This window comes from Bos taurus, chromosome 16, assembly GCF_002263795.3.
Source record: "Bos taurus isolate L1 Dominette 01449 registration number 42190680 breed Hereford chromosome 16, ARS-UCD2.0, whole genome shotgun sequence".
Taxonomy (NCBI): Eukaryota; Metazoa; Chordata; class Mammalia; order Artiodactyla; family Bovidae; genus Bos; species Bos taurus.
In genome coordinates this window covers 43,732,746-43,755,862 of record NC_037343.1, presented here as the reverse complement: position 1 = coordinate 43,755,862, position 23,117 = coordinate 43,732,746, and the positions used below count along the sequence as shown (strand labels likewise).

At 43.4% G+C, this 23,117-nt stretch overlaps 1 protein-coding gene across 6 annotated transcripts in view; it reads right to left on the bottom strand.

The window, feature by feature from the left end:
• The window catches only part of CLSTN1 (calsyntenin 1), a 76,023-nt gene that overhangs the window by 32,145 nt on the left and 20,761 nt on the right, over window positions 1-23,117 (bottom strand). For all 6 annotated transcript variants that reach the window (XM_059875721.1, XM_024976738.2, XM_024976741.2 and 3 more), the window contains exon 2: window positions 7,294-7,416. In XM_059875721.1, the coding sequence (XP_059731704.1) occupies window positions 7,294-7,416 (123 nt within the window). The remainder of the gene's footprint in view (window positions 1-7,293; window positions 7,417-23,117) is intronic.

Here is a 23,117-nt window from a genome sequence, read left to right as displayed (position 1 = left end):
CCTTCACTGAAGAGCCACCAGGAGCTCATGGAATTGACTGCAGGCCAGAGACAGGGACTTGGAGACGGTTAGAAACCAAGGCGGCTCCAGAGACCAGCGAAGAAGAGCCGCACAGTTCCACAGCAAGAAGGCCTGGATGGAAGGGCCATGCCCACAGCTGGTATCAGCACCTATCCCTCGGCTCGACATTCACATCCCAAGAGAGAGTGTCTGTCGGCCCGGCCTGGGTCATGCCTGTGCTTGGCTGGGGGAACAGGGTAATGGGTTGTAGACCCACCAACCTGGATCCAACCGGAAGGAGACCAGGGGCTGCTGAGGGAAAACTGACATTTTCTGAGCAGCAAGTGTCCACTACAACGTGCCTGCTAATCCACCTCTCCTCCCTGACCCACTTCTCTCTCCCTGGCCTTGGCACCCTTGCCTACCAGCTAGACGTCCAGGCTGACTCTTACTTATGGTGACTTTTGAATTCCTTGCTTACTGGTCCAGGCTAGTTTCTGGAACCAGCCCACGTGTGGCTCTAATCAAAACAGTTTTTCCAGGTACCTCAGATGTACAGTAACGAAAAACATACACCCAAGGGTTATGCCCTAATGGCCCAGGCACAACAACCTGTGATGGACTCTCACATTCCAGTGCACCAGGAACTGTCCGAGAAACTTGCTGAACATGTCCTTTGCCAAGCCCCCTTCCCAGAAATTCAGATTCAGCAGCTCTGGGGCAGAGCCCTGTCATCTGCGTTTCTAACAAGTGCTGCCAGGAGGCTCCAATGCCGACAAGCTGCAATCCACACTTGAGAGACTGGCCTATCAGTGGTTTCCAAACCTCACTGGCTGGTTATAAATTTCTAAGCTGTGCTCTTACAAGTACAGATTCAACTGGGCAAGAGCAGACAGGGGAACCTGACGGATGCGCCCCAGGACTGTCTGGATGCAGTACTAGAAACCATGGGCGAGGTGACATCCTGTCTAACTCAGCCTGGCAACAGAAACCAAGCAGCTCTGGGCTCATTTCCAACCCTCTGCTCCTCCGACACACCAAACGGGCTGACTCTTCACCCACCTCTTTGGGACCCCTGACAGCTCCCACCTCTGTTCCATCCTCCCCACTGCCTGTTACTGCCCAACCATGTACATCCTTCCCATCCTTGGCAGGAGCTCGAGTCTGCCTTTAGAAATCACGTCCTTATCTTTTCATGAACTCCAGTCTACCCAGTGCTGCCTCTCTCACTTGACAATGACCTACAGATGTCCAGGCACCCATGCTTAACTCTCGGACAATGCTGGTCTCACCTTCCCACCTAGAAGACCAGTGTTCTGAGAAATGCTTTTTTGTAATTTCTGGGAGGCCTAGCAAAGCTACCTAATATTTAATGATTATTGATCTCAAACCATTCCTTGTTTACTTAAAACTGCTACTTGACCGATTACTGCCTTGCACTAGGCTGAGTGCACACACAAGATTTCTGACATTCCGATTTTTCACGTATTTTGACATTTTCAGACAAAAATGGCATTTTCATGTGACTTAACCTAACATATCCAACTCATGGCTGCAAACACAGTCCCAGCCCAGCTGCACATGCTGACAAAGCAAAACTGGGCGGAGGTGTGTGGTGGTGACGCCCGTGGGCCACCCTCAGGGCATGTGAGTCACGAGAATTACACAGAATATGGAGAAGAGCAGCACAGATATGAGCCAGTTCTAATTAAATGTCAACAAAAGTACAGCTCCTGTTCTTGTCCTGAAGTTTCTTGTGGACTCCATTCATATCATAATTGTTTAATCTTGTAAAATATCTGTACTCAGATTAGGAAGGCAGGAAAAAGAATGCTTCTATAACCACATATGAAAGGAAAGAGCTTCAAAAAAGGTAGGGGGTGGGGGTGGATGCAGGGCTTCCTAGGTGGCAGGGTGTAAAGAATCCACTGGTCAATGTAGGAGATGCAAAAAGTTCAGGTTGGATCTCTGCATCAGGAAGATCTCTGGAGGAGGAAATGGCAACCCACTTCAGTATTCTTACCTGGGAAATCCCACGGACAGAGGAGCCTGGTGGGCTACAGTCTATGGGACCACAGAGAGTTGGATACGACTATGCATGCACGCAGAGTGTTCAGCTCCCAATACAGGCAACTCACTGGGGTCAAAGGTGTCACCGTAAAAACAGCAACAATGTGGCTGATAAAGTGGCTCCAGCCTGTAACTGCCCCTTAAATACATACAATGCACACCACATGTTTTATCCCCACCTCTACTCGGGCTTTTAGCAGATTAAAGAAAAGGGGCTGAACTGAATGGTGTGGTTTTCATTTTCTAAAATGCTTGACCAATACCAAGACTTTATTTACCTAGTCTTACCCCGGGCCAAACCCTGTGCATTTCACATGATAGTCTGATGAGTGACAAATTACAACACACTTCGGTGACCAGGCTTCCCACATTTCACGGGTGTTTATTTAGGAGTTTAGACAAGTCATCTCCAGTGGCTACCCACACACAGGCCCTATTACGGGATTAAGACTGTGGACCAGAATGTTTACCGTGTCGTAAAGTCAGTGTCGTGAGAGCCGACCTGGTGAAGCTAAGAATCACACTGGGGTCAGGCTGCCTGGTTCAAAGGCTGAGCTGTCATTTGTGGGCTGAGTGATCTCAGGCAAACTCATTCGGTCCTTCTACCAGAATTTATGGATCACTGACTAGTCCCAGGGACTTCTCTGGTGGTCCAGTGATTAAGACTCTGCGCTTCCACTGCAGGAGGCACGGGTTCTATCCCTGGTCAGGGAACTGAGATCCTGCATGCTGTGAAGCATGACCAAAAATTAAAAATTAAACAAATCAAGACAAAAACCCAAACACCAACTAGTCCCGGGGGCTTGTTAAGGGACCGGGGATTAAATGGAGAACCTGGCAGTCATGCTGCTGACAGATGTGCTCTGAGCCTCTGTTTCCTCATCTGGAAAATGGGGGCATGACAGTCTCTACCACTGAGACTGCTGGAAGGAATCAAAGGAACCACGCAGAGCCGGAGAACACCCCACGCTACACAGAAGAGAGCTCAGTCAATGTCAGCAGTGGCTGCTGCCACCACCACCGTGATGCTAAAGTAAACTTAACGTCACCACCAACTGCAACCAAAGCTCAAAATAAGGCTCCAGACCCGTCCTCTGCTTTACCCAAAAAACATTTAAGAAACTCAGTGAGAAAATGGAATACTACTAAGACTACTAGAGGAAGATGGAAGACAGTTCTCATGTAATGTTATATGAAAAAAAATTTTTTTAAAGATTCCTAACAGCAGCAGTGAACACTGAAAATAGCACTTACTACATACCAGGCATTGTTTTAAGCTCTTCCTATTTATAAATAAATGAGCTAATATTTTCCAAACCCTATAAGGTATATGATATTATCTTCATGTTACAAATGATGAGAATGAGGCTCAGAGATGTTAAGTAATTTGCCCAGAGCCACACAGCCAATGAGCCTCAAAGCCAGGATTGAAGCACTAGGCTCCAGGATTTGTGTTCCTTATGTACCTGTCTGCTATAGCCCGGTGGGGGCAGTGCTCTGCGTAGCAGCTGGATGGGAGTTGGATGGGTACCATGGTAACAGAAGAGGGAGGGAGAGAGGAGGTCCCTTCCCAGGACTGTGCAGCTACTCACTTCGGTAGGAAGAGGACTATGCTTCAGGAAGAGTAGATGAGCACCAGTTCCACCCCTGGGTGTATAATCGAGAGCACTGAACATCCACACAGAGACTTGTACACAGATGTTCACAGAATCACTACTCACAGTGGCCACAAAGTACAAACGACTCTGATGCCCATTACCGATGGATGAGTAAACAAAACGTGGTCCATCCATATACCGAAATATTATTTGGCAATAAGAAGGAACGAGGGACATGCCACAACGTGGTGAACCTCCAGATCATCGTGCTAAGTGAAAGGTGCGAGTCACAAGAAGCCGCGTGTTGTTCTTGTGTGAAATATCCAGAATACAGGCAAATCCAAAGACACGCAGTAGACTAGTGGCTGCCAAGGGGAGTGACTGCTAACAGAGGCAAGGGTTTCTTTCTGGGGTGATGAAATGCTGTAGGGCTTCCCTGGTGGCTCAGACGGTAAAGCGTCTGCCTGCAATGCGGGAGACCTGGGTTCGATTCCTGGGTCGGGAAGATCCCCTGGAGAAGGAAATGGCAATCCACTCCAGCACTCTTGCCTGGAAGATCCCATGGATGGAGGAGCCTGATAGGCTACAGTCCATGGGGTCACAAAGAGTCGGACACGACTGAGCGACTTCACTTTCACCATTGTAGAATTAGACAGTGGCTGATGGTAGAACAATCTTATGAAAACACTAAAAACCAGTGAACTGTATACATTATGGTATATGAACTGTATTTTTTTAAAAAAGACTATAAGACCAACTGTGCTCCCCTCTGAAAATCTCCAGAAGGAAAATATTTATTTTTTCTGTCCACTATGGCAAATGCAATCAAGTTACCACTATACTAGGCTCTAGGCTGCTTCTCCATATAGTTGTTTAAAATCTCAATATATAACTTTGGCACATTAATAAAAAATACCTGAGAATCTCTAAAAACATAAAACCTTGTAAGTACTATTTCATTCAAGACTAGATTATATCAAGGATTTTTTTTTTGCAATACTCATTTATATTTTAGCCAGAAACAATTACACAAACACTAACAACTTATATCAGGGGCCACACAGCATGTAATATCTAAAAAGTTAGATAAATCTTACATTTAATAATTTCACAATTAAAATGGTGTTTTTATTTCCCCAGTAGTAAACCCATATATCAAAACCAAAAAATAATAAAGAAAAATGAAACTATCTTCAATTGTGAAGGTAATAAATATTTTTGAAAAGAGAATTTACCATAAGAATCTATTTTGTATCCACCAAAAATAATGTATCTGAACTTAAAACAAAACTCACATTTTATTCAGGATGAAATAAACTATATCCCCTGGAGAAAGGAAAGGCTACCCACTCCAGTATTCTGGCCTGGAGAATCCCATGGACTGTATAGACCATGGGGTCACAAAGAGTCGGACACAACTGAGGGACTTTCATTTTCAAACTATACAAAATTGATTTTCTTCACCAAACTAAAAGCAATATTTTCTGTATTATTCCTACATACACCACAAAACACTTATTTTTGTAGGTTTTCTAGGTGTTGCTTAATACATTAAGTTTTAATAAATTACACAATAAAATTAAATTCAACAAGAAAGAAAGAAGTGACACGTAAAATGACTTCAAGGTTAGTACTCAATGTACATTTCATTTCCTACTTCCCATCCTCTGTAACTTTCTGTGCTGCCTAACACAGCATCACAGTTAAGAGCCATCCTGCCTGACTTGGAATCTGGCCTCTGACACATCTAAGCCGTGTGACCCAGAGCTGGTAAGTTAGCAGCTCTGTGCTTCAGCTTCCTCTCTTTAAAAAGGGGTGACAAGAAGTATACTTACCTCAAAAGGCTGTTGAGAATTAAACACAAATGCATATTTGTACAGTACTTACAGCAGTGCCCAGGACACTGAATGCTTTATAAGGGTTATGAATCATGAGTGATATAACGGGACAGAGATCCACCAACAACAGGACTGGGTACAGCTGAGAATTTGTAAAGAGAGGCCTGGGGGAGTAGATGCCAGAACTCCTGACTGCAATTGCTAATCAAAATCAATTAGATGTCAGGGAGATGCAAGTACCCTCAGGAACATAAGCTAGATGACCCTAGTAAGGTTACTGACAAGACCCCGAAATGTCACACCCGCAAGGAGGAACTGTATATGATAAACAAAGGTGTTGCATGCAAAGTGTGTGTAAATATATCTATGCAAATACTCAAAAATTTAGTGATGCCCAGAGGAAACCATAGGCAATGCTAAAAATGATTTTTAAATCAGGGGAGGGGGGAACAACCAAAAAAAAAAATCACCTTGGCTACCAAACAGAGACTGTGTGTGTCTTCCTAGCACAGAGCACTTCCTCTACCATGCATCTAATTGGATTTCTCTCTAAAAACCAATAAACGAGTAAAACTAATCAAGAAGATCTGTCTCTACCACTGACTCAATAGCACAAGCTGCTTCTCAGGTTACTCCCCTGGAAATGGGATGTGGAACTTGAACAGAAAGAAGAGAAAATCAGTCTTTAAATAGCTCTTCAGAGACATCCTTGCATTCATGTCTCCTATTTACCATAGTAAATTCAATGTATGGAATGATCTATATGAGCTAATTGAATTTTTCTCATTTGTTTTGAGGCAAACAGAACAAACACATTCTGTTCTGGAAAAACATCAGGCAAAAACCACTCTTTAAAAATTAACTTCACAACGTCCCTTTTGACTCTGAGGCAAAGAAAGGGAGAAGCAGCCTGTTCCTCTGCCTATTAAGGACGTGACCCCAGCCTTGACGTAAAGCAAGAACAGTTCTGATCTGCAAAGTGCTGTTGGAAGCCACTGAGACAGCAGATCTTCAGAGCAATCCTCGATCTGTCCCAGTGAACACTGAGCTTACAATCTTATAAAGTAACTCATGCTAAAGATTTACTGAAAGTAACATCTAAGCCAAATGAAATCAGTCTAAAAGACTGCTCAATATTCTCAACTAAGTCTCTTCAGGTAACTGAAACCTAGGTAGTACAAGGAAAATCATGAGCTGTAATCACTTATATCAGGGGCCCCCAACTTCTGGAATCTGAAGCCTGAAGATCTGAGGTGGAGCTGATGTAATAATAAAAGTGTTCTATAAATCTAATGCGCTTGAATCATCCCCAAACCATCCCTTACCTCCTGCTACAGTCCATGGAAAAATTGTCTTCCATGGAACCTGGTCCCTGGTGCAAAAGGCTTAGGGACCACTGCTCCAGATTCTCACTGCTCAGAGACCAGGAGCACCAGGAAACAGGTTAGAAAGGCAAGGTTGCAGGTGCCCCCAGAACCACTGTATCCAAGCCTGCATTTTAAGCACGATCCCGTGCTCTGCACAGACACAAAAGCTTGAGATGCACTGGTCTGGATGCTCTCTTGTTGGTTACATCAAGACAAAGAACACAGTGATGCAATTAAATGTTTTGCCTTTCAAAAAGTACAGGCTTTGCAAGGGCAGTCAGGTACCCCTGTGGTACGTGGGGGCCACACACAACCCTTAGCTATCAAGACATTCTCAGAAAGGCTCAGAAACAACCCAAATGGGACACGTGAAATGCTTCCCAGACTCACGACAGGGAGTAAACAAAGACAGGTTGGTACCTGCAAAGCGCAAAGGAGCATCTTTGTCCAGGGCGATGAGTGGGGGGTCGAGGAGCACGGTGCTGTCGCTCTCCGTAACTAAGCCATGATATGTGGGCTCCAGCCACGGCTTGTGCTTGTTGACTGTGTTTAAAAAGAGAAGGAGGAGAAAGGACATAGGCCAGGTTAGAACTGTTATTTTCAACACCACCGCTTTTGAAAACATACATCCATATCATTAACAATAAAACCCTCATGAGTCTGAAAGGCCACGCTGCTATTTTTTGTGGCCAAGTCTGGTAACAAGATCCAAGTGGGATGAACTCCTAAAGAAATGCAGAAATTATCTGAGGCCAACCCCCGAAGCAACCAAAAATAAGAAATGAACTGCTCTAGACACTGAAAGAAAGAAAAAAGATTGATGGTTACATGGACAGTTTCACAGACTAACTCATACCACCTCTGTTTTCAGCCGATCCTAGAAGAGTTACAAATAAAAATATGTTATCTCTTGGATTAAAAGATACAAACTGAACAACAAGGCCCTACTGTATAGCACACGGAACTGTACTCAAAATCTTGCAATAAACCATGGGTTTGTTGTTCATTTGCTAAGTCATGCAACCCCACAAACTATAGCCCACCAAGCTTCCCTGTCCTTCACTATCTCCTGGAACTTGCTCAAATTCCTGTCCACTGAGTCAGTGATGGAAAAGAATATGAAAAAGAATATACAGATATGATAACGATATAAAGATAAAGATAATGTACATGTGTGTATGAGAGAGAGAGAGAATATATATATAAGACCCCACAGACTGCAGCCCACCAGGATCCTCTGTCCATGGAATTCTTCAGACAAGAATACTGGGATGGGTAGCCATTCCCTCCTCCAAGGGGATCTTCCCGACCTAGGGATTAAACTCGGGTCTCCCAAACTGCATGTGTGCTAAGTCAGGCAGATTCTTTACCATCTGAGCCACCAGGGAAGCCCACATTTAAGAGTATATTCTTAAATATATACATATATTTTTAAAGACAGAATCACTTTGCTGTATATCAGAAACACATTATAAATCAACTATACCTCAAAAAAAAACTTTTTTTTTAAAGAGATACAAACCGTTACATATAAAAATATGTAACAAAGGTAGACTGTATAGCACAGGGAAATACAGCCATTATTCGAAAATAACTTTAAACGGAAAGCAATCTATAAATACACTGAATCACTCTATCTTACACCTGAAACTAACATAATATTGTAAATCAACTATACTTCAATTTTTAAAATGTTATTTCTTTATGATAGTAACAGTATTATTTAAAATTAGCATTACAAAAAGAAATGTAAAACAAATGGGTGAAACAAGATTTATAAATATAAAATTACAAATATAATAAATTAAAAGAAAATGATACGCAAAATTCCTAAAAAATCTGACTGAAAACAGTGATCAGGAAAAACCTGCTTTAAAAAATAATGATAATCTGCTCTGGGATCAGGACAGCCTGGACCCAAACTCCAGAGCCCCTCTATAATGTGCTGTGTGATCTGGAACATGAAACTGATTTCCTGATCTCAATTTCTTTTTTAAAATATTTACTTTTGGTTGCCCTGGGTCTTCATTGCTCCATGTGGACTTTCTCTAGTTACGGCACTTGAACTTACTGCAGTGGCTTCTCTTGTTGCAGAGAACAGGATCTAGGCACAAGGGCTTCAGTACTTGCAGCACAGGGGCTCAGTAATTGTGGCACACGAGTTTAGTTGCCCCGAGGCATGTGGAATCTTCCTAGACCAAGGATCAAACCCATGCCCCCTGCACTGGTAGGTGGATTCTCATCCACTGCACCACCAGGGAAGTCCTCAATTTCCTCTTTTGTGAAGCCTGGACCCCCATCCCCAACAAACCACAGGGCTGGGGTGGACAACTGGAGAAGTGATGTTTTTCCTTCTCAGTTGGGTACTAGCACTGCTCCTTTCCACACAATTGCACTCATCTCACACTCTAGTAAAGTGATGCTCAAAATTCTCCAAGCCAGGCTTCAGCAATATGTGAACCGTGAACTTCCTGATGTTCAAGCTGGTTTTAGAAAAGGCAGAGGAACCAGAGATCAAATTGCCAACATCTGCTGGATCATCAAAAAAGGAAAAGAATTCCAGAAAAACATCTATTTCTGCTTTATTGACTATGTCAAAGCCTTTGACTATGTGCATCACAATAAACTGTGGAAAATTCTGAAAGAGATGGGAATACCAGACCACCTGACCTGCCTCTTGAGAAACCTATATGCAGGTCAGGAAGCAACAGTTAGAACTGGACATGGAACAACAGACTGGTTCCAAACAGGAAAAGGAGTACTTCAAGACTGTATATTGTCACCCTGTTTATTTAACTTATATGCAGAGTACATCATGAGAAATGCTGGACTGGAAGAAACACAAGTTGGAATCAAGATTGCCGGGAGAAATATCAATAACCTCAGATATGCAGATGACACCACCCTTATGGCAGAAAGTGAAGAGGAACTAAAAAGCCTCTTGATGAAAGTGAAAGTGGAGAGTGAAAAAGTTGGCTTAAAGCTCAACATTCAGAAAACAAAGATCATGGCATCTGGTCCCATCACTTCATGGGAAATAGATGGGGAAACAGTGGAAACAGTGTCAGACTTTATTTTGGGGGGGCTCCAAAATCACTGCAGATGGTGACTGCAGCCATGAAATTAAAAGACGCTTACTCCTTGGAAGGAAAGTTATGACCAACCTAGATAGCATATTGAGAAGCAGAGACATTACTTTGCCAACAAAGGTCTGTCTAGTCAAGGCTATGGTTTTTCCTGTGGTCATGTATGGATGTGAGAGTTGGACTGTGAAGAGGGCTGAGCGCCGAAGAATTGATGCTTTTGAACTGTGGTGTTGGAGAAGACTCTTGAGAGTCCCTTGGACTGCAAGGAGATCCAACCAGTCCGTTCTGAAGGAGATCAGCCCTGGGATTTCTTTGGAAGCAATGATGCTAAAGCTGAAACTCCAGTTCTTTGGCCACCTCATGTGAAGAGTTGACTCATTGGAAAAGACCCTGACGCTGGGAGGGATTGGGGGCAGGAGTAGAAGGGGACGCCAGAGGATGAGATGGCTGGATGGCATCACTGACTTGATGGACGTGAGTCTGGGTGAACTCCAGGAGTTGGTGATGGACAGGGAGGCCTGGCGTGCTGCAATTCATGGGGTTGCAAAGAGTCGGACACGACTGAGCGACTGAACTGAACTGAACTGCTCCTTTCGTGTTTAGGGTAAGAACATCTGCTCTGACAGCCTGCTGATCTGAGAAAATGAATTTGTGGTTTCTGTCCATTTCGTTTTTCCCCAGCTGTGGCCCCCAGAGGGTCCGTGCTGAGACTTTCCTCTGGTTGAGGCCACCAAGCCCCTCCCTGGGTTCCTCTCTCCACCAGCCTATTTTGAGCTCCTTTCACAGTTGGAACCTTTCCATTTTCCTATTTTCACCTTCTGAGTATTCACATTATAACCTCAGGATATAGATTAACCATGGAATGACTCATGAAGCTAATGTGATTAAACGGAATGTTGTTGTTGTTCAGCCACTAAGTCATGTCTGACTCTTTGCCACCCCGTGGACTGCAGCCCACCAGGCTTCCCTGTTCTTCACTATCTCAAATTCATGTCCATTGAGTCAGTGATGGGGAAACAATGGAAACAGAGACTTTATTTTTGGGGGGGCTCCAAAATCACTGCAGATGGTGACTGCAGCCACGAAATTAAAAGATGCTTGCTCCTGGAAGAAAAGCTATGACCAACCTAGACAGTATATTAAAAAGCAGAGACATTAATTACTTTGCCAACAAAGGTCCGTCTAGTCAAAGCTATGGTTTTTCCAGTAGTCATGTATGAATGTGAGAGTTGGGACTACAAAGAAAGCTAAGTGTTGAAGAATTTATGCTTTTGAACCATGGTGTTGGAGAAGACTCTTGACAGTCCCTTGGACTGCAAGGATATCAAATCAGTCAATCCTAAAAGAAATTAGTTCTGAATATTCATTGGAAGGACTGATGTTGAAGCTCAAACTCCAATACTCTGGCAACCTCATGCAAAGAGCTGACTCATTGGAAAAGGCCCTGATGCTGGGAAAGATTGAAGGCGGGAAGAGAAGGAGACGACAGAGAATGAGATGGCTGGATAGCATCACTGACCCAATAGAAATGAGTTTGAGCAAGCTCTGGGAGGTAGTGATGGATACTGAAGCCTGGAGTGCTGCAGTATATGGGGTCGCAATGAATCGGACATGACTGAGAGACTAAACTGAACTGAGTCAGTGATACCATCCAACCATCTCATCCTCTGTCATCCCCTTCTCCTCCTGCCTTCAATCTTTCCCAGCATCAGGGTCTTTTCTAATGAGTCGGCTCTTCACATCAAGTGGGCCAAAGTACTGGAGCTTCAGCTTCAGCATCAGTCCTTCCAGTGAATATTCAGGGTTGATTTCCTTTAAGAGTCACTGGTTATAAAACTTTATTTCCATATAGTTGGGGCCTATTTCTTGAATGAACTACCCAGATTCTCTTTGGGCAGTCAACCAGAAGCGACTGAAACTAAATTTAAATGTTTAACTGTCTTTCATGCTGTGTGACCGTGATGTGGTCCTACTTTTCTTTGCTTTAACGATGATGGGACGAGGGGAGACAGTGAGGATCAGAAGCACCTGAGCCCCACCTGCACTAACTCCCATGTGACCTATTGAAGAAGCAGAGTGCTCACATGTGAAATTCCAAAGGCGCAGGCCTGTGTCTGCGAGGGGCAAGATGAGCGACCTGCTCTCTCCTTAATGACGCTTCCACCCGACATTTTATACAGGCTGCACCCAAACCAACAGCAAGTTCCCTGCCTTCACTTTCAAAGCAAACCCAGACCCACAGGGAGTTGACTAAAGGGTATAGAGGGTTTTGGTTTTGCAAGACGAAAAGAGTTCCAGCGGTTGACTGCACAACAGTATGAATGAATGAACCCAATACCACTGACTCCAACACTTAAAAATGGTCAAGACGGGAAATTTTATGCTATGGGTATTTTACCACGTTAAAAAAAAAATTCCACACTCACAAAATAAACCCAGATGTAGCCATTTCTTATCCCCTGTGCTGTCTACTGAGAGCTATTACAAAAGTCCAGTAATGGCCTCCTCCCCATCTCGTGCACTGACTCGTCCCACAGCAGCTGGGGTACTGCTGTGATCATGGGGGTGGCTCAGAGCCTGCACTCTCAGAATCCATCTACACCAAAGATCCTGAGGACCCCGAACAACTCTGCCTTAGGAGGGCCTGTCTATCGGTAACAACAATAATAATCAGTGCTGAAAGTTAAAACCAAAGAAAAGCGTTAGTACTGATATTTGTTATTAATTCATTTTCAAAAACAAAGCCACTGTGAATTAACATAATATGTTAATGAAAATAAATATATATTTTAAAAGAGAGTTTACTAGGAAGACTGGCAATGCTTTACGTTCTGCAAATCCTTTCATGGCCCGGCTTAGCAGAAGACAGCTGGGTTCTCACCTCCACTCCTACAGCCAAGAGGCTGCATTATGATGCATCATGCAGCCTCTAGGAAACTCCAATGTGCATTCATGAAAAAAATGAGGAGAAAACAAGTGATGTCTTAATATAATTAAAACAGCTTTGACCTCTCGGATGCCCTCACAAGGTCTCTCGCCTCAGGCCTCTGTCGAAGCATTCGCTCCTCCAGCGCCAAAGACTCTGAGTGCTGGAAATAAAGAGTCCCCATAACAAAGACCGAAGACCTGGAGTGCCAAAACTAAGACTTGGGGCAGCCAAAAAAAAAAAAAAAACAAAAAACCACACAATAAAAGAGATTCCCCCCTCCAATTAAGACAGAGCCCGCTGCTCTGCCCCCCAGCCCCACTTTCTCTTTCTTTCCTCTGCTACTCCTCCTGACCACGAGCAGTCAGTCTAGGACCTGGGGCAGGCTACTTGGCTTCCCTGGGCCTCAGTTTCCCCATCTTTAAAATGGGGACAGCAACAGCACCCACCTCTGAGGTTCCCATGTGATCTAACCCGTCCCAAGTAAAATGCTCAGGATGGGATCAGGCACTCAGGAAATACCATAAGGGGCTGAGTTGTTGTTAATTCTCCAGTAAACATACACACACAAAACCAGGGATTCCAGGAGGGTGTGACCCTTTTTCTCTACTTATTCCCAGGACTTAGGATCTCATTCCTCAGGAACTATCTAGTAAGTGAGTGAGAATATACCCATGGACGGTACAAATACAGTCAGTACCCTGGTTTATAAATTTTCTCATAGAGAAGAAAGTTTTAGTGTGGAGAACTGAAAAAAAAAAAATGTACTGGGTGTTTTAGATATTGGGAAGATGTCTATTTTTTGTTTCTGGCAGTTGGATGTTCCAGGAAAAGGAGACAAGAATTTTAGAGCCATCAAAATATTGAGGGATCTGCCTGGACAGGTACGTTCTCGTTAGATTACGAAGGGAACTGTTAATAATATGAAAGGAAACCTAGACCACAAAAACCAAAAACACAGTGCCTCTGGAGAACGTCCCCTCCTCTCCTAACAGCTGCTCCTGGAACAAGAGACTTAGTAAAGAAGAGCATTCAGCTGGTTGTGGCACAATCTCCCCTTCTCCTCCAGAAACGTGCCCCAGGGGAAGGGTGGGAGGAAGGGATAGTTAGGGAGTTTGGGATGGACATGTACTCGATATTATATTTTAAATGGATAACCAACAAGGACCTACTGTACAGCACAGGGAACTCTGCTCAACAGTATGTGGCAGCCTGGATGGGAAGGGAGTTTAGGAGGGGAATGGATACATGCATATGTATGGCTGACTGGCTTTGCTGTTCACCTGATACTATCACAACATTGTTAATCAGCTGTACTGCGATATAAAATAAAAGTTAAAGGAAAAAACAAGACATAACCCCCAGGACAGTGGTGAGTTAGGTGGCTTGGTGCTCTGCAAGGGTCCCACAGTTGGCTGCATGCTTTGAGAGGACAGGGCTCCAGAGAGCACAGAAAACAGCCTCACTTTGCAACCAGGTTGAATGCTTCCCCTAACTGCTGAAACTCCTCATCCTCTCCAGGTCTTGTTAAACCGTCCTACAAGATAGGCTAGAACACTGGCTGGAGTTACAGATCTAAGACAGATAAACAGGCCATTTTAAAGAAAGCATTCCAAAAACCTCTGCTGTCTGTCACTAATCTCTCATTTGAAAACACAGAAGGCTAGGCACTTCCCTGGTGGTCCAGTGGCTAAGACTCCATGCTCCCAATGTAGGGGACCTGGGTTCGATCCCTGGTCAGGGAACTAGATCTCACATGCTGCAACTAAAACCCAACTCAACCAAATAAATAAATGCTAAAAGGAAAAAAAAATTCAGAGGCTATTAGTTCAATTCACTATTGATAATGTACTACTAAAAGCAATATTCAATTCCAATTTGTTTTCACATTTAAGATTTTATTAATAAAGTTACAAGCACAGTAAATAAGACTAAAGAACACTATTCCAATATGTGAGTCAGTAAAACTCCTGAGACTTAAACTAAGTGGATTTGCTTGGTAAGAAAGTAAAAAATATCAAGACAAGCAAACTACAGAAAATCTGTGATGAATTTCTGGCTACCCTAAGTGGAAAGGCCTGCAGCTGAAAATGGCTAATGGTTCAAGGGGAATAATAATTGAACAGCTATAGTCCCAGCTCTTTTATTTTCCCCCACTATTCTAATTTTATAGCTCAAATTTCTAAATTGCTACTTAAGCTGGCAGTAGAATGAAGAGATTTGGCCAGGTCCACTGACTGAGCTTTTAAATATTTAATAAATGATATTTTTAATATTTCATCACATTCAAGTGCATTATAAAATATTGATGGAAACAAGTGATTGATGTTTCTGTCATCATCCAAAAAAAGATCACAAATAAAGACATTAGACTACTGGCCATAAGTCCAGGAGTGGGTCACCATATTCAGAGTCTTTACCCAAGTCATTTCATTGCATTCTAGATCATTTAAAAAAGCCAGCTAAAGTTTGAATGCCACGGCATTAACCAAAATCACAGAATAGCAAGGCTAGCGACCAAACCTCTGCATGTGTGCTCAGCTGCTTCAGTCATGCCCCACGCTTTGCAACCCCATGGCCTGTAGCCTGCCAGGCTCCTCTGTCCATGGGATTCTCCAGGCAAGAATACTGGGTTGGGTTCCCATACCCTCCTCCAAGGGATCTTCCCGACCCAGGGATCGAACCTGCATCTCCTGTGGCTCCTGCACTGCAGGCAAGTTCTTTACCACTAAGCTACCTGGGAAACCTGATCAAACCTCTAAGTGTAGGGTGTTTCTGGGGTAGATACCTATCATTTTAGGACATGGCAAGTTTTTATGGTTGTGGTAGATTTTAATCATTAGAAACTGCCACTAATTGAAAAATTAAAATGAAAAGAATACAGCAGTCAACTCCAAGGTTAACCTGAAATATAAAACTTATGTCTCCCTAGCACTGGGTTGGCCAAAAATTCGTTCGGGTTTTCCATACCCAATATATCCCAACTCTCTGGACTAAAAAGAATGGCCCCTTATCCAGGTCACACAAGTTACAGACCCAGGCAAGGTGGTTTCAAAGCCTGCATGCAGTGGCCTTGACATCAACCCAGCACCACAAACAATTGCCTTCTGACTTCTTCGGTTACAAAGGGAAATCTACTGTTTTTCAGAAATCACTGTTTTGAGGTATGACCCTCCTCACTCCAGAACACCTAGCTTGGTCATATAAGGAAGATACTGACATCATAACATATAGTGACAGGTGACTTAGTTTTAAGAGTCTGTAGGCATCTCCCGTAAATCCTAGATGAGGTTACACGTTTTGTTTGCAGATTAAATGTTTAACCTCAATTCATCAAAAAAAATCTGCAATTAATGAACACTGCCACTAGGTGGCAACACGGCTCAGTGGTAAAGAATCCACCTGCCAAGGCAGGAGACTCAGGAGAGGCGGGTTTGATCCTGGGTCAGGACGATCCCCTGGAGTAGAAAATGGCAACCCACTCTAGTATTCTTGCCTGGAAAATTCCACGGACAGAGGAGCCTGGTGGGCTCCAGTTCATTGGGTCGCAAAGAGTTGGACACGATTAAGCGGCTGGGCACAGGACAGGCTTTGATTAAAAAATCCAGCTCTTACCAAGGAATGGGAATGTAATCTGAGTTAGCAGGCCCTTTGTTAAAGATGGGGGCTTCCCTCGCAGTTCAGTTGGTAAATAACTGGGCTGCAAAAAGACCCAAGTTTGTTCCCCGAGTGGAGAAGATCCCCCAGAGAAGGAAATGGCAACTCACTCCAGTATTCTTGCCTGGAGTTGTTAAAGATGATACACACAGATAGGTGTCATAAATGATAAGAGTATAAAATATCCACCTGACTTTTTTTCTCAAAAATATTGAAAATATTAAATATCCTGAAATATTCATAGTCCCCTAATTAAAATATACTGCCTCAGTCATAAACTCTTATTTAAATTAAACCATCCCTGATTCTTCAAAGCAGCTTAACATCAAAGGTCCCCTTGGCTTCCCATCATCACTGACTGGGAGTTAACTCTAAGACATCTTTCTTGAACACCTACTATGCATGCTCACACTGCAAGGAGTTGGGCTCTCAGGAAATCAAGTTACAAGCTTGGGAGCACACAAACATGTCAACATTCTACATTCTAGATGGTGTGGCTCCAGTGAAGGGGTTATGCGTTGTACCAGGAACTTCATCAGTCAGCAGGAGCCAAGATGACCAAGGGGCCACCATCACCAACATGGCAATGCCCCCTGCAAGAGGAAGGACAGGGCTCTGGAGCTGAAACTTCCGCCCAGAAGGGACACAAGCAGCTCCTAACTCATAGCCAGAACCAGCCACACAGCCCCATGAAAGCTCCCGGGGGTAGGGAGGTGCCATTCTACCCTGTGTCTGGTGAGAGAGCTGGGAATACCTGAGGTCAACCCTAGGAAGTTGAGTATTCCCACTTGAAGTACCAGGGGAGACCCTCTTCCCCAGGAACAGCCCTAACAAGAGAACAGGTTTCTCAGGAGTAAGAGTATTTTATCAGAATAAAGATACATATAAAGGTTCCTTTAAGAACTCAAAGCAAAGTTGCTGTATGATCCAGCAACCTCACTCCCTCAGCATGTATCTGACAAAACTATAATTTGAAAAGATACATGCACCCCAATGTCCAATAGAAGCACTAACAGCCAAGACATGGAAGCAACCTAAATGTCCACGGCTATGTAAATGGATAAAGATGTGTTACATATACACAATGGAATATTACTCAGCCATAAAAGGCAAAAAATAATGCCATTTGCAGCAACGTGGATGAACCTAGAGATTATCGTATTAAGTGAAGTAAATCAGACAAAGACAAATATCATATGACATCGCTTATGTGTAGAATCTAAAAGACTTATACAAATGAATGTTATTTATAAAACAGTAACAGACTCACAGACATAGAAAACAAACTCATGGTTGCCAAAGGGGAAAGTGTTAGTCATCCAGTCATGTCCAACTCTTTGCAACCCCATGAACTGTATGTAGCCCATCAGGCTTCTCTGTCCATAGAATTCTCCAGGCAAGAATACTGGAGTGGGTAGCCATTCCCTTCTCCAGGGGATTTTCCCGATCCAGGGATTGAACCCAGGTCTCCTACATTACAGGCACATTCTTAACCATCTGAGCCATCAGGGAAGTCAAAGGGGAAGGGGAGGTTAAATCAGGAGCTTGGGGATTAACAGGTACATACTACTATATATAAAATAAACAATGACGACCTACCATATAGCACAGGGTACTATATTCAATATCTTGTAATAACCTACAATAGAATCTGAAAATATATGTGTGTGTGTAACCGAATCACTTTGTTTTGCACCTAAAACACAAAATCGTAAGTTAACTATACTTCAATTAAAACAGTTTTAAAAACACATGTAAGGTAGAAAGATAGAAAAATATATGGCTCATTCTAGGACTAGCAACACAGTCATGAACATGTGGCTCTGAGTGTGTAAGGAGAGGCTGGGCTGCGATTTAGGGGCAGATTGTTTAATTATTCTGTACCTATTTCTGCATCCTAACAGTGAGCATTCCTCTTCTGCTTCACCCCTGAGTTCTCTCAATTTTTTAAACAGTTGTTTGGTCACTTAGTTGTGTCTGACTCTTTGGCAACCCCATGGACTGTAGCCTGCAAGGCTCCTTTGACCATGGGATTTCCCAGGCAACCAGTAGAGTGGGTTGCCATTTCCTTCTCTAGGGAATCTTCCCAACCCAGGGGTCAAACCTGGGTCTCCTGCATTGCAGGTGGATTCTTTACCACTGAGCCACCAGGGAAGCCCCCTTTAGACAGTGAGAAGCTGGGACTTTGGGATCAGACAGAACTTAGTGAGTTCTGTTTCTTACTCCCTGTGTAACTAGGGGCAGATTGTTGGAACTATTCTGTATCTGGTTCTGCATCCTAAGTAAGGAATGAGATCACCTTTCACAACCTTGTGTTGAGGATTACAAGTGAGGTAAGTGAAGGGTCCACTCTATGCCTGACACATGGATATCCAACAAATACTTGTTGATAAATTAATCGTAAGCAAAGGGTACACTTTAGAAGTAACAGCGAGTACAAAAGGACCAGAGCTTATGAGGCTCAGGAGGTGTTCCCATGACAACCTTCCTGTCACCATCTCCCTGAACACGACCTGCAGTGAAAGGGAATCCCTGCAGCCCACACTCAGGTGTAATTTCATCCCCCTCTACTCAGCAAAAGGAGAGAGAGGAATATTATACAGAGTGAAACTGTTAGATGTGAAACAACAGTGAAAAAACAACTGACTTTTTACCAGAAGAGGAAACTTTTTAATCAACCAAAGTAACAGTGAATGGAATTTATAAACAATAGCTCTCCTTTCCAGCTGAGGTTATTCCTGGTAACAATTCTGGCTAATCCAACATGGGTTTCCTCTGACTTTGTAAAATACGTTTTTAAATTACTCTTTTTAATTTTTTTCTAAAACTGAACATGTTCAAAGAATCACTAGACAAACTGTGTAGGCAGGTCTAAGGGCCTCTTCATCACAATTCCCAAATAAATTTAATGTTAAATAAAGTGTCTGAAAAATCTGTATGTGTTAGATATTATTTAGATGAGGGTTTTCAACCTCAGCACGGCTGTCATTCTGAACAAGATATTTCCAGGTGTGGCTCATCCCGTGCATCGCAGGATGTTCAGCAGCATCCCTGGCCTCCATCCACTAGATGCTGGCAGCATCTCTGCAGCTCTGACAACCCCAAACGTCTCTAGCCTCTGCCAAGACTCCTCTGGGGGCAAATGTCTTCCCCGGCTGCCACAGAGCCACTTAGACCTACCACCTTAAGGAAAGCCAAGGTTTTCCATGTTAAAATCATTTAAGGGGTTCAAAAATAGTCAACTTTACAAACTGTGTGTACGCCATCAATGGTGAAGTTCATCTCTAAACTAAAATCACCTTTCAGTGTAAAATGAATCCTTGAGCAAACAAGCAATTCATCTTTTTTAATGGTACAGTGGAACACTGCTTGTGTTTATTCCCATTTCAAGTTCACCTACTGTGAGCATGCAGCCCTGCATGTGAGGTGGTGTTATCTTGTAAGAGGAGAGGATGGTGACCTGCCTGCGGCGCCTGTCATTCCGTGTGTCGGGGATCGGGATGCGTGTCACGAGGTGAGACCAGAGTAAGCAAGAGTTGAAGGGGAGGAGCATGGATGCCCTTCTCCCAAGTTCAAAACGCTGAGGGGGAAGCAATAGAGACGGAAGCAAGGGAGAGAGATGGTGAGGGAAGACTAACAGCCTCAGGATGAGGGGATAGGAAGGGGCAGGAATGCAACTGGGGAAACCAGTTAAAGACGCTGGCAGCAGGAACAAGACGAGAAACAATAAGGGGCTGACCCAAGACTGGTTTGGCATCTGAGCTTCCACAGCACATGGTAGATGGGACAGCTGTTCCCCTCCTGGACTGAGAGTTAAGGAGGGACGACGGCTGGGGAGAATACAGGGAAAGGGGAATAGAAAGAATCTCTCTGATTCTCTTCCTTCTTTCCATTGTCCATCCATCCATCAACTCATCTGTCCATCTCTCCAGTCCATCCATCATCAACCTATCCACTGTCCAACATCCATCCACACTCCATCCATTCACACTCCATCCATCCACAGTCCATCTATCCATCACCCATCATCAATCCATCATCCATTTCCACTGCCCATCCACTCCTCATTCATCCACCCATACATGCATACATCGTCCACCCATCCATGGGCCATCCATTCATCTATCTTTACTGAGCCACAGGTAGTCTTCTAAGTGCTGCGGAAACAGTGGTGAAGAGAACACCTCCTGCCCCTGAAGAGCTTGTGTTATGGTTGATTAAAATATTTTAAGCACATTCTGCAAAGGAATTCTTAGGGAACAAAATCACACTTTCTACTATTCCAACTTTTCCAAGCAAGGGGCCCTTCTAATTATCCCTTCAAATTTCAAACAAGGTTTTCAATTGTTATAAAATATGCATTTACCATCTCAACCAGTTTTAACTGTACCACCCAATGGCATTAAGTACATTCAAATCCAGGACACTTTTCAGCCTGCACAATTGAAATTCTGTCCCCATTAAACAGATTCTCCATTCCTTCATGCCAGCCCCCAGCAACTATCAGTTTACCTTCTGCCTCTTATGACTACTCTAGGCACCTCAGAAAAGCAGATACCTGTACTTTTATGATTGATTTGCTTTCATTAACATAATGTCCTCAAGGTTCACTGATGTTACAGCATGTGTCAGAACTCCCTCCCTTTGCAAGACTGAATAGTATTCCACTGTATATACTGCCTATGTGCTCAGACGCTAAGTCACGTCCGACTCTTTGTAACCCCATAAGACTGAAACCAGCCAGACTCCTCTGTCCATGGGATTCTCCAGGCAAGAATACTGGAGTGGGCTGCCATTTCTTCCTCCAGGGGATCTTCCCAACTCAGGGATCAAACCCACGTCTCTTGCGTTTCTTGCAATGGCAGGCAATTCTTTACTCCTGAGACACCTGGGAAGCCCATGTGTATACTGCTGTTTATCCATTCTTCCATCAACGGACACTTGGGTTGCTGCTATCTTTCAGCTACTATGAAGAGTGCTGTCATGAACATGTACACATACCTTCTCAAGACCCCGCTTTCAATTCTTTAGGCTACATACTGTGAAGTGGGTCATAGAGTAATTCTACTTTTAATTTTCTGAGGAAGTGACATACTGTTTTCCATAGCAGCTGCACCATTTTATGTCCCCACCAACAGCGCACAGGCTTCCAATTTCGCCACATCTTCACCGACACTTGCTATTTTCTGGTTTTTGACAGTAGCCATTGCGATGCGTGAGACCAAACAAGTTCTCCATCAGGTGATTTAATCTTTTTATATAAGATATAAAAGACAGACTAGAATAATGAGTCCCATGGTCCCAAGATTCAACCACTACAATTACCAACACAGTGCCAGTCTTGTTTGATTTATACATTCCCATTCCTACCACAAATTTCAAATATTCTGAAATGAATCCCAGACATTATATTAAATCCACCCTTCAATACTTCAACATATATCTCTAAAAGATAATGACTCTTTTGGAAACTAACCATAATGGCACTATCATCTAAAAATTCACAGTAATTAATGTCAAATATCCAGTCAGGATTCAAACTTATCTGTTTTGGTGTATCAAATAATTTGGCTTGGTACATCTCTCTGTGATGTGTCATTGTGAACAGTACTTTGATCACCCTTAAACAATAATGCTTCAATGGTTTCCACAACATCCCAATTTTTGTTTCACCATCGAGCATGTTTATTAAGTATGCTTTTTGTAGATGTTCTTTATCAGTTGAGAGAGCTCCTCTCTATTCCTAACTTGCTGGATTTTCTATCGTGAATGGGTGTGGGATTCTGTCAAATGCTATTGCTGCATTAACTGATACGACCATGTGATTTTATGAATTTTCTTTAACCTGCTAATATGATGGTTACTGATTTTTTAAATGATGAAACAGCCTTGTGCATGTAGAATAAATCCCATTTGGTCATTGTGCAAAATTCTTTTCGTATATCACTGGATTTGATTTGCTGCTGTTGTATTGAGGACTTTTATTTTGTATTTGTTGGTATTTATTTAGGGCTTCCCCGGTGGCTCAGATGGTAAAGAATCCATCTGCAATGTGGGAAACCAGGGTTCGATCCCTGGGTTGGGAAGATCCCCTGGAGGAGGGCATGGCAATCCACTCCAGTATTCTTGCCTGGAGAATACCCATGGACAGAGGAGCCTGGTGGGCTACAGTCCATAGGGTCGCAAAGAGTTGGACACGACTGAGCAACTAAGCACACAGCACACACACTGAGATTGTCAAATATGAAAACACACGACACACGGCAGGAGGTTTTAGGGGCCTCAAATGCCCATTGACACCAGTCCAGGTAAGAATCACTATTCCCAAACACAGTGAAATCTCTATTAGCTGGCCCTCAGAAACCTGGCATCTTCCCCTTGCACCTCAGTTAACTGGAAATCAAACTGTAAAATTACGTTTCTTATGTGCATGTGGTTCTCAAATTGTACTTGTATTTCATGGTCTTCCACAGCAACACCTTACCAGTTCATGGAGACTTCCTCATTGACCCTGGGAGAGAGCCAGGGAAGAAATAACAAATTAGGAAAGATACTGTTGCTGCATTTTTAAAGTA